An 11,664-nucleotide genomic window follows, 5' to 3' on the forward strand; every position below is an offset into this window, starting at 1 on the left:
AAAAAAACACCAGGGTAGGTGAAAATTGGGCTAACGTAGAGTTTACATGGCAAATAAAGTTACAGGTTGTTATATCCTGACTGCACAAGCACATTCAAGGAAATTTAACTCATTGCATCACATAATGTAGGGGCTCACTAGACAGTAATTTACAATGTTTACAGCCAAAATTTCCAACAGACCAACAAAATATCCTTCAAGAATTAAAACTCACGCATCCAAGGCTAAATTTATGAACTTATCGTAATAGGACTCTGCCTTTAAAACAAAACAATTTTTACAGGAACATCAACAAATAAAATATCAGTAACGATCCTTTCTTTGCCTCAAAAAAGTAGCCTGGCTACTTCATGTTTTTGAGCCAATGGTCAAAAATCAGTTCTTACCTCAAGGAGGTGAGGAGAATATTTTCACTGTTGATACATGAAAATTGGAACTTATTTCATTGCTGGTATCAATCATGAAGAAAACAATGAATTTAAAAAAAATCAAATAACAATGCTGAGCTGAGCAGCTCTTGGTTCAACATATCACTGAACAGTGCTTATACATGACACCCACACATTTATTGCTATGCCCCTTATAGCCTCTTTCTTTAAAAAAAACAACACAAGAATTGGGTTCTAAATTTAACCACTGTCATGTCACATGTTTCGGTAGAAATAAATGCAAACTGACAATTCAAAATAATGTTTCTTGACCTACTTCAGTCACTGGAGAAATGCTAGCTTTTAAGTTAACGAGTCTCCACCTTTCTTAACACCCAATCAATAACAGAAAATAAACAAATTTACAAATTATTTGGCACCTAATTAGTCTTTAAGAGACAAAATAAAACAAGGTATAACATGAAGTCTCTCTGGCTGGGATATGCCATTTAAAAACAACAAAACAATAAACAAAATCAAAGAACTGAGACTTGTTACTATATCACCCTTAAGGCAGGACACTTATTTTGTACCACCCAAAATATTTTCAGTGGCACAGAACATTACATTTAACAATAAATTTTGTTTATAAGGTATTGAGCTACCACCCAAGACTTTGAAAAGAACGACCATGACTACATTGTGACAATCCAGTCATATGCATATGTTTTTCTCAAGAGTCCATGACAATGTAAAACAAATTATGTTCATAGGTTGAGGTACAAACTACCAGTGAAAATTGTTCAGAAGATTTCAGAACATAGTTTTCTGAAATACAGTGATATGGTTGAGATCAAAATGCCAGTGGGACACACACAAATGCCTAAGCCAAGTTTTGACACAATAATGAATTAAAAACATTGAGGAATATACAACTACTAATTTAAAGCTATCACACAAATTGCAAACAACTGATGGACTTGAAAAATATTTATAGGCAGTATTGAAGATCCATGAGAGAATAGCAGCCTCATGGCACAACATATCCCAAGACAAGAAATTTAACTCAGAGAAAAGTTTACTGAGCAAGGATTTAACCATACATGGTAAATGATACACAAGGACTAGGTAATGTATTTGAAAAGTGACAGCAGGATCACATTTCCACTTTGTACAAAGTTAGAAACTTAACACAGAGCATAACACTGCTTTAATTTGGAGTGATAAGAAATCAGATCACTCATTCTTACAAATATTCAAACAATATCAGACAAATGCCATAAATAAATGATGAAATAGGACAGCCCATTATACTAGGCATCAATGAACGTCTGGATGACTGAAATGATGAATTAATTAATGATAAATAAGAGGATATTTCCTCTCACTCTAAGTTATGAAATATATAATCTAAACATCACAATTTCAGTAATCATTTTACGCAGGGAAGCATTGTTCTGAGTGTTCATCCCATGCTGCGATCTGAAAAACAAGGTTTTAGTTGCAGAAACATTCGCACTAGTAGTTCAAAGTTGTCCATCAGAATAATATAAACTCTACAGACCTGGCACTCTCGACTGCAATACCATTGTCTTTGACATCCAGCGCACACAAATTCAGCGTCTCTCTCATTGCAGCCTTGACAATGAGGGACTGCATTTTTAGATCGATCAAGTCTTCCATCCGTTTCAGGGCTCTCTCCATTTTCCATATTGTCGCCTTCATCTATCACCAAGCGGCGCTCATCAGAATCAGTGTCAACATCGCCTTCATCACCGCCATCCTCTCCATCCTACAGAAAAATTTTGATAAAGAAAATTTCAAATGAAAAGAAAATTAGGAGAAAAAAGGTTAATGAATAGATATGGCACTCACAAGAACAACAACATTATTTCTTTTCAGTCTAATATTTGAAGATGAATTTTGAAGGGCATAAGAAGCAGCAGCAGAAGCTGATACTGGTGTGATAGTTAGCTCACTTCGTGCCTGTGTGCAACAAGATATTGATATTAATAAAAACAGTAATATTTATCAACAAAGTAATGAATATGAGTTAATGTAGTAAGATTCAAACCTTTTTGGAGGATCCACCAGATAAAAGATCACTAAGTAGCACAGGACCTGCTGTGCCATAGCTAGATGCAGTTGGAGTTTGATAATGAGGCAAAACAGAAGCTGAGCTATTGTGGTGTGCAGATGATGAACTTCTCTCTGGGGCAGTTAAGAGGCGAGCAAGAGTTGGGGAAAATGTTGCAGGTTTGGCATGGGATTGGCTGCCGCTACCGGAGGATTGGGTATTAGGTTTTGTTAGGATGCCATGAAGCAAGGATGATGTAGGAGTGCTTGTCGCTGGCACTGGACTAGGAACAGATGCGGTTGCCACGACAGGATGGAGGGTGACTTCGGGATATGGAGGAGGTGGAGGTCTTGCAAGCAGGGCAGATTGATTGCTAAGAGAGTTGTGGTCATTTGCATTTGTCATCTTAGCAAACTGCACCAACACATCTTTAAAGCTCATACCAGAGCCTGTTTCTGGGTTAATCTGAAATTAAAGAAAATATTAAATGCTTTAAAGAAAACATCTTCTGATGTCCAACAAATTGACTCGAGTAACGTCCAAAATGAGGTAAATCACTTCTCCAAAAGTACCTGAGATGGAGCTCCACTCAAGGAGGATTCAGTGCTAGATGGTCGAGATGGACCATCACTTCCAGCCCCAGAGCTCAAGACAAACCCAAGCTCTGATAAATCAACAGGAGCACCACCATGTAGTGAGCCGCTAGATCCAGTCCTTACATGGGCACCCGAACCGAGAGCGGGCAAAGACATGCTGAGCAAACCACCCCCACTGCTACTACCTGGCCTGGCACCAGCCAGAATGCTGTCAGAGACCTGTGAAAGAAAGAGAAATACATAAATTTTTACCTCCTTGTTTAAAACACAAGAAAATAACTGCATTTTAATTTTAACAAAAGGGAAATTCCATGACAGTTCCCAGGTTACTCTACCTGCAAAGTTTTCTTAAGCCACTAAAACTACTACTGCTTTAAAGTTAAACAATATTATGAGGGATATGATGAATGTTAGAGTTCAATGCACAGGCATCTCATGCAGGCAATACCTTTCATGATGGTCCACCTTTGAGAGCAAGAAAACCATGCTTATAACTGAGCAAGCTATACATACCAGTGCTTCTGCTTGAAACTTCAGATGTAAGAGCAACACAAAAAGTTTAATTTAAATTTAAGGTCTTAGTTAGGGAAAAACTGTGTGAGGGAAAGGCCTTCAAGTGTGCTTTTAGCTACTTATGTAAAAGACTAGTGATTTATGCACAGAGCTGTTGTACCATTTCCATAGACAGATATTGAAGACATTTATCTAGGTAATTAATACAATGATTGAGGGAGTCTATTGAAAAACAGTGCAAGAAATCAAATAAATCTCACCATATACCCATATCAGGTTCTTTCTGAAGAGATCTCAACAGTAATATTGGAATAAAATACAAAAATGGAGCAAAAAAGGGATACTTTGAACACTAAGACAAAACAAACATTTTAAGGTGCTGTGCAAGCAATTCTGATGAGAAGACAAAGCACACAGGCCTACTCACCATGCCTGATGATTTCATCCGTCGGCCACGCCTGGGGACATTCTCCGGATGTTGGGAACGATAATCAGCGATGATGGACTGGACGTCAATGATGGGACCCTGACGACCCTCACCGATGATGCCTTTCCCACTGCCATCAGGTGAAGAATCACTTACCACGTGACCCCCACTGGTAGCAGTGCTGGGCTTAGGCAGAATGGGTCTCTGTATCCTTGAAGCAGTGGCAGCATTCAGCTGCTTCTCAGCACGGGATAAGTTCTGGAAATACAAAACAATTACATGTGATTAAAATAGAAAAGATGCAGGAACATTTAGGTTTTTAAAAAATTGTGAGGAGAAAGCACCTTGTGAACCGCAGCTGAGGGTAGAGAAGCATTGAGGGCTGAAGAAGTGCTAGTGGGTGTGGATATAGCAGATAGTGATACAGAGGGAGAGAGTCGACATGCTGAACCAGTGCTGCTGACCGCACCCATTAGAACTCGCTGTAAACATAAATAAAGTAAGAAGATTTTAGATGCAGAAAATTATTTTATGTTTCCTCAATTTTGCAGGTGTAGGTGATCTAAGCCATCACTAGTGGGGGTCTTTAAACAAGTTTTGAAAAGATTCCTGCATGAAAGTATTTCATCATCACTGATGTACTTCCATATGCATGTCAAACACAAACATTTTTATAGAGACATTCAAAAATATCAGTTGATTGACTGGACCGAAGGGGGAGTGCGGTCAATAATGCCGATGCCAAGTGGTAACCCTGCTTTACTGATGAAACAACCAAATATTTCCATCACCAAAAAGGAAAGGTGATCAAATATAAAGAAAATAATTGCTAGCATGTCTTCAATATCCCTAAAATTTATGGATCGGATCAGCGCATAACACATCCAATAAAACATGCCAAACACCAATGAAAGGGGTAGAGCAGCCAGCCAGCCAGCCAACAATTCTCAGAGTGGAGATGACCAATATCATATTTGAAAGACACCTCTCAAATACGTGAATGAACTAGCAGCACAGCAGTCCCAATATGACTTAAATATCATACAGTTGATGCCAAGCAAACAGGAGAAAGCAATAGGTTAATAATGATTGGTTCAGGGTTATATTAATGGAGAAAGCAACAAAAAAATCAATGTTATCCATCTTGTCACAGAATGATAAGGCATTCAAGGTAAAAAAAAAGGCCAGCGCCAACCTGTCGCTGCAAATGCTGCAACAAAAACTGCGACTGGGATGAGCTGGGTGGGATTTCAGTCGGCTTAGTTAGCTGGGACTGAAGTAATGACGGGGTCTGCATGTGTGATAATCCTGGTAGAGGTCCACTTGACTTTCTTTCTGTGAGGAGCTCATTAGCTCTTGCTTGGATGCGTACCGCCAAAGGTGATGAGCTGCTATTGCGATGATGATAATCTTCAACATTTCTTGATCCTAATCGAAGGGCCGCCGCTAACAACTCCTCTCCTGTTTTTGATGTCACCTCACGATAAGAATCTTGCCGTCTCTCGATCCTTGAGTCCAGGTGTGAGTCCCGTTTGCTTTCTGCACGAGACTCATCCTCATAGGAGTTTCTCCTCACTAAATCCTCCTCCATATCTCCAGTTAATGTTAGCACCTGTAATGTTGAGTACCAATAATGAGCTTTCTGTAAATACAATATTGAAAGAAATCAATTTACACCACACAAAACTTTTACCTGTTTTCTACGTCGAACTCTGAGAGCCAATTCCTCTTTCATTTTCTTTTTTCTAATCAAGTCATTCCACTCTGCTTCTTTTGCATTAATTTCAACAGTCAACTGCCTTATTTCAGCTTCAAGGGAAGATGATACTCTATCTAACTCAGTAATCCCACCATTTTGAGTAGCAGCTTCTACAAAATCAGTCATTAGTGTGTCCCTCTCTGGCTCAAGTAAGTCTCGCAACAGGCTATTTTCTTCTTTAGCAGCTCTTTCTCTTTCTTTGTACGAGCTCCTCACCCGAGTTCTCATCTCTCGAAGTACTTGATCCCTATCCAAGACGCGTGTTGCATTACTCTCACCGGTCCTTCTCTGGTAATTTGACGGTCTAGAATCCTTTTCTTCCCGTGATGAACGCCTTCGAGACGTCTTAAGTGGTACAGACTCTCCCAGTCTTAAGGCAGAATCATCACTCCTATACACCTCTTTCTTTGATTTTTCCAAATCAGTAAAGCCTTGCAATTTGCTTAGTAGAAGGGACTGAGGTTTGAGGGCTATCTTTGGCTCTTTAATATCTTTCTTCTTAATTCCACTCAAGTCAAGGGCATTGGCATCCCCACAGACAATATCGGGTAAACACTGCTTTTTTGCCTGATTTTCAGATAAATCTTCACCACTTGACCTTTTCTGTAATCAAATTGAATAAAAATACACATATAATTAGAATTGCAAGAAATAGTGATGTTGGAAAGGGTGTACGGAAGACTGCAAATTACCTGAGTAATTTTTCTTGATGGCTGCTGCTCAGATACTATACCAGAGTCTGTAGACTTTTCTTGATCTTCAATGACCTTAGCAAAAGAAACAACAACTTATTAACTCTATGTAAAGGGACGACTGATAAAGAAACCCTGAAAAATGCGTGGCCTTACCTCGGCTTTGACATCTGTAGAGGGTAGGTCAACATCCATCCTAAAATCTTCACTGCCTCCACTAACATTGTCTCGAGTGGAAGTTTCACTCTCTGAGCTGCCACAAGCTTCTTCATCTTGATGAGCATCATTTTCTAAACCCATCTCTTTCTGAACATCACTCAAATTGGGTATCTCTCCACTGTTGCCCAGACTTTCCAACTCAACCTTCACACTCACATCACCATTGATGATATTTTTGCACAGGACTGATTCACTAGGCTTTTCTACACAGTCCTTGGAAATCTCATTCAAAACTTCATCTTCATTTCTGATCTCTTCATCAGATTTTTCCTTAGATTCGTCTGTTGGCTTCCCACAAGCTTCAGCTTCGTCCACATCATCAATGGCACTGTTACTGTCATCTATCGGGGTGAGGTTGTCTGAAACTGAACAAATTACAATGAATTAGAAATTTGAATAGGTAAATACCACAGGATAGGAGGTTATACCACATGTTTAATAACAGAAGATAATCATGTATCGACTGACAGATCTTGGCATCAAATAGAATCAAAAGGAAACTGAACAGTCCATAACAGGACGAGTTAGTTTAACTTAATTCGATAGCTAAAATTGAAGAGAACAAGGACTCGTTAAGTGCAACTTACGATACGTCTGACTGTCACGGTCATAAAAATCATCATCGCGCGAAATGTATTCACGGATTACATCAACGACTATAGCCCTATACTGCAATAGAAGTCGCAAATACTGAAATCCAGCCGAGCGTTCCGACAATGACATTTTCCATAGACGGCTCTGTTTTGCTGCTTGCAAGCAGAAGGAAAGGGAGGAGGCGCGCCGTGCCTACTGACAGGGGGGGGGGGATAGCCTAGTGATCTGTGTTTGTCTAAGTCATCCACAATACGCCAATAAAGCATTCCGGAAAAGCTGAAATGCAGAAGAATGTAGAGAAGAAGAAAACTGAAATCGCTATGCTTTCACATGGTGACTTGTGTTTTCTTGTTCTCGGCATTCTTCTGCATTTCAGCTTTACCAAGTGCTTCATTGGTTAAAAAAAATATTTTTTAAAAACACACCAAAAACACGATCTTACCTTCGTCGAGTGTTGCTTGTTCTTCGGGTTTCTCTTCTTCATCTTTGACGGCATCGATAGCTTCAGTATTGGCGGTTTCGACCTCGGGTGAGGCGTCGTCGGTGACGGTCGGCGAGGCCACCACCGTCTCCGCGGGCGCTTCTTCCTTGGTAGCGGAAGCGTCGGCGTCACCGTCATCAGCGCCGTGGTCCGAGGATGGCGTAGCAGGCGCCGCTGGAGGGGAGGCCTCCGCTGGAGAAGCTTCCTCTGCGGGGAAGGCCGAAGCTAGAGGGAAGGCCTCTTCTGGAGCGGAAGCCACCGCTGGAGGGGAAGCCGCTGGCGGAGGGGAAGACACTGCTGGAGGGGAAGCTTCCTTCTTATCTAACGGAGGCGAGGCCGGCGGAGGTGGGGCCACTGGCGACGAGGGGGCGGATGTCGAGGCCGCGGGGGACGCCGCAGGCGGCGACACGGGCGGCGACGGCTGTCCGGGGGTGGCGTCGCCCGCCGCTGCCGGCGACACGGAGGCGGTGTCCTTAGAGGCCGCCGGTGGCGAGGGCGCGCCGTTCTCCAGGAGGGCGGTGCTCACCCCGTTGAGGTGGGGGTGGCCGTCGTCCAAGCCCTCCGTCGCAATGGCCGCCACAGTCAGTTCCTCGCCGGGGCCTTCCATGATGCCGTGCATCCTGCCACGCCTGCAAACAAACGGAACCATTATGAGACTCTGCGCGCGATCTGGGGTGGGGCCGATGGTGCCCACAGGGCCTATGCCAGGCGACGTAGGTGTTCCCGCCAGCACCCCGCGCCCCGCGGTCTTGTTCCAAACTGCACCGGCGGTCGCAGACCACGGGAAGGGGCGGGGAGGGGCGGCCTGGCCACCGGGACAAGGTTGGCCTGTGCAAGGTTCGCGTCGCGCTAGATCAGGGGATACGGGGGAGAGGGGAACAGCGGGCGGCACAGAGCGGGGCCGAGCAGCGAGTCGCTGTATGCGCACAAGGTCACCCTGGCCAAGGAGAAGCGCAGCGGGACAGGGTCGCTGCGCTGATCGGTAGCCTCGCGGGAGCCCGTCGGCCTCCCAGCCCGGGCCGAGCTCGCCAGCCCAGCCTAGCCTCGCTGGCGAGCGTCCTTTTGCTGGCGGCACCGCTGCGAGCGCCGCTGCGAGCGCATCCGAGTGCGCGTGGGATGCTCTTGGCCTTCCCCTCCGCGCCCGGCGGTCTCTGCCGTACGGCCTACAGGCCGCGGAGTGGGCGTGAAAACTGGAGAATCGCGGCATCGTTAAACCACCAATACCGGTTGTGATAAATCCACCGCACAGGCTGCGGCGTGACCCCGACGCCACACGCGACTCCGTCAGCTGGACAGAGGGACGCGCTCTGCATGGCGTGGAGCTGCCGGCGCGGCGCGCTCCTCTTTCTCGCGGAACTGCCCGGCCGCGGCGGCTCGGTCGCGGAATCAGACCGGCTCTGCTGATTCAGCGGCCAGTCACTGCCATCGACGCCACAACCACAGCAGCGGGCCTGGCCCGACACCACTCCCGAAGCACGCCGTGGTACGTACCCGTCCCGTCAGCGGGCGCGGGCACACCCGACCGGGCAGCAGCGGCGTCGCCAAGAGTGAGCGAGCGAGTGAGCGAGCGAGTGAGCGAGAAAGGTGTGGGGGGGGGGGGGGAGAAAGTGTGAGTGAGGAAATGGGATGGCGGGATCAAAGAAAGGGCCATGCAGCTGACACAAGTTCTGTTCGCCAAGAGAGTTTAGTTTTCCTAAGCTCTCTTGCGCCCCCTCAGCCTCTCGCGCAATGCCATAGGCTGATGCCAGGCAGGCCGGTTCAGGTTGCAGCCCAGCAGAGTGCTGATTGTGTGCCTCTCCCGGGGCGGGGCGGGGCGGAGGGAAGGAAAGACCTTATCAGGACGGCCATGCACGGCGAGGAGCGGGCCGCGGAGCCAAGGCGGGGCCAGTCAAGGTAAAGCCGTCTCCGGCCGGCCCAGGCCGCAGGCCGGCCACGCCATGGTCAGCGCGAGCCGCGCGAGCGGAGCGGACCGGGGCGGAAAAAGAGGAAGGAAAAGTCGCTTCTCACGGAAGAGGAGAGGAGGGCGCTGTGCTACGCTGTGCGCGGCGCTGCGGCGGGACGGACAGCATCGGATGAATGGGCGCGCGACACGCGGGGACCTGGCGGGGACCATCGCGGAGGTCCTCCTGGCCTGTCGCGCGCCGTCGCGTGGGAACGAGCGGGTCCTGCTCGCTTTGAACGTCAGTCTCGTGTGGGATGGCGGGTGCATATTTTTGGTACGCGGGGCGACAGCTCACCGGGCGCTGCCGGTGCGTGGCTCAGCTCGCGCCCCCCGGTGCAGCAAATGCTCCACTCCGCTGGGAATAGCGCGTGCGTCTTGCGCCTCGAGGTGGGGGGGGGGGGAGTCCCCCACACACGTGCGAATAATGCGGACGGAAGGGGAGCGGGGGCCGGCAGGCGGGGGGGGGGGGGGGGGGGAGTCCCCCACACACGTGCGAATAATGCGGACGGAAGGGGAGCGGGGGCCGGCAGGCCAAACGCGGACATGCAGGCACCGCACTCAGCCCCGAGAGGAAACGGTGCTAAAAGTGGTTCGGCAGAGCCCGGCTGAGCAGGGGCACTGGCTCGTGACCTCCCGACCCCCGGCGTGGCGCCGCGCCGCCGCAGCTGCCGGACGCACGGCCCGCGCCACCTTGGGCGCGGTCTCGGTGGCCTCGCCGCTGCGGAGCGGCACGATGCACCCGCCGTATTTAGCGCGGACTGAGCAGCGGGCGGGGCGGGTCGACCTTTGGTCGAGAAGACGTCTTTCTTCCAGTCAGTTTGACAGCGGAGAGCCCGACGCGGCAGAGTGGCGGTCCGGACGGCGGGTACATCCGGGCCCCTTGGACTTTCGTCTCGCCAGCAGCACCGGCCTGGCCAGTGGAAAGCGTTCGGAACACTCGGAGCCAAGACTAGCAGGGTTGAGGGTTGGGGAGGTGGAGCTGTATGGAGCTGCCGTGGTGGCCGGCCAGCCCTACCGCGCCACCAGCAAGCAGCACATCATGAACGGCATGGAACAGACTCAGGACACTTCGCGCACTCACCCATCCGAGCATGTCCTCGCCACCCGTTTTCGGCTGTGTACGCGCCGGGTGGGTCGGCGAGGTCGACCGGCGAGGACGCGGAGCCCGTGAGTCGGCCTTGACCTGGTCATGCGCGGTGCGGCGGTGGTGCGCTGCGGCGGCCCTGGTGGGCTGTGGTGGGCCCTGGTAGGCCATGGTGGGCCCGCACCAAGGCCACCCCGCCCCCCGTCCCGCCCTGCTTTGCACCATGTTTACGCATTCGCTCCAACGTGGCTGGGGCGGACCACTCCATAGGACGGTCGGCGTGGCGCGGCGCGGCCGCTGCGAGGCCAAATACGCATGACTAGACAGCGGGACAGCAGCAGCGGTGCAACCCAAGCACTATCGAGGGACGACCACCTCACATGGAGTTGGACGAGGCGGAGTCGGGGACCGTGATGCCCTTGGGGTGACCCCTGGCGTCAGCGGAGAGCGCCGCCGCCGCCCGCTCGCCCGCCGCGCCGTGGAACAGAACAGACTTTGAGTCCCCGGCTTTGCTGGGCTCGGTCTCCCGTGAGGCAGTCCCGCACGACCTTTAATACGGGCCCCGAAATTAAATAAGGTTTCAACGGGGCAGGCAGAGCGGAGGATAAAACACGCTCACCTGGGCTGGGGGCGGGAGCCAGCGGGAGCAGCTTCCAGCTCGGCTGCCAGCCACCACCGCACACCGCACCGACCCCACCCGAGGGAAGGCGACCGCTCTCCGGCCGGCGGGGCGGATGAGCTCGGGGGAGAGATAGGGGTCGCACCCGCGGGCGCCGCGACGCGGGCCGCTCCCCAAGGCTGCCGGGCTGGGGGCGCCAAACGACCCTGCGGTGTAATTAGCGCCGGCGCCGGCTGGGGGTACATGAGACTATACTGGACAGAGACTAGAAAACCTGAGACTGGACCTGAGAC

At 49.3% G+C, this 11,664-nt stretch overlaps 1 protein-coding gene across 7 annotated transcripts in view; it reads right to left on the minus strand.

Moving 5' to 3' along the window:
* Positions 1-6: 6 nt before the first annotated feature.
* The window catches only part of LOC113212574 (serine-rich adhesin for platelets), a 39,241-nt gene continuing 27,583 nt past the window's right edge, over positions 7-11,664 (minus strand). For 2 of the 7 annotated variants that reach the window (XM_052269234.1, XM_026431332.2), the window contains 12 exons: positions 7,688-8,355; positions 6,589-7,016; positions 6,433-6,507; positions 5,675-6,343; positions 5,177-5,593; positions 4,326-4,463; positions 3,982-4,239; positions 3,018-3,260; positions 2,443-2,910; positions 2,244-2,354; positions 1,933-2,160; positions 7-1,850 (listed from right to left, as the gene is read on the minus strand). In XM_052269234.1, the coding sequence (XP_052125194.1) occupies positions 1,806-1,850; positions 1,933-2,160; positions 2,244-2,354; positions 2,443-2,910; positions 3,018-3,260; positions 3,982-4,239; positions 4,326-4,463; positions 5,177-5,593; positions 5,675-6,343; positions 6,433-6,507; positions 6,589-7,016; positions 7,688-8,355 (3,748 nt within the window). In that variant the 3' untranslated portion in view covers positions 7-1,805. Of the gene's footprint in view, positions 1,851-1,932; positions 2,161-2,243; positions 2,355-2,442; positions 2,911-3,017; positions 3,261-3,981; positions 4,240-4,325; positions 4,464-5,176; positions 5,594-5,674; positions 6,344-6,432; positions 6,508-6,588; positions 7,017-7,238; positions 7,401-7,687; positions 8,356-11,664 lie in introns of those variants that run through there. The other 5 variants (XM_052269236.1, XM_052269237.1, XM_026431336.2 and 2 more) reach the window with 5 other exon arrangements.

Source organism: Frankliniella occidentalis, unplaced genomic scaffold (assembly GCF_000697945.3).
Source record: "Frankliniella occidentalis isolate FOCC.00 unplaced genomic scaffold, Focc_3.1 Scaffold87, whole genome shotgun sequence".
NCBI classification, from domain to species: Eukaryota; Metazoa; Arthropoda; class Insecta; order Thysanoptera; family Thripidae; genus Frankliniella; species Frankliniella occidentalis.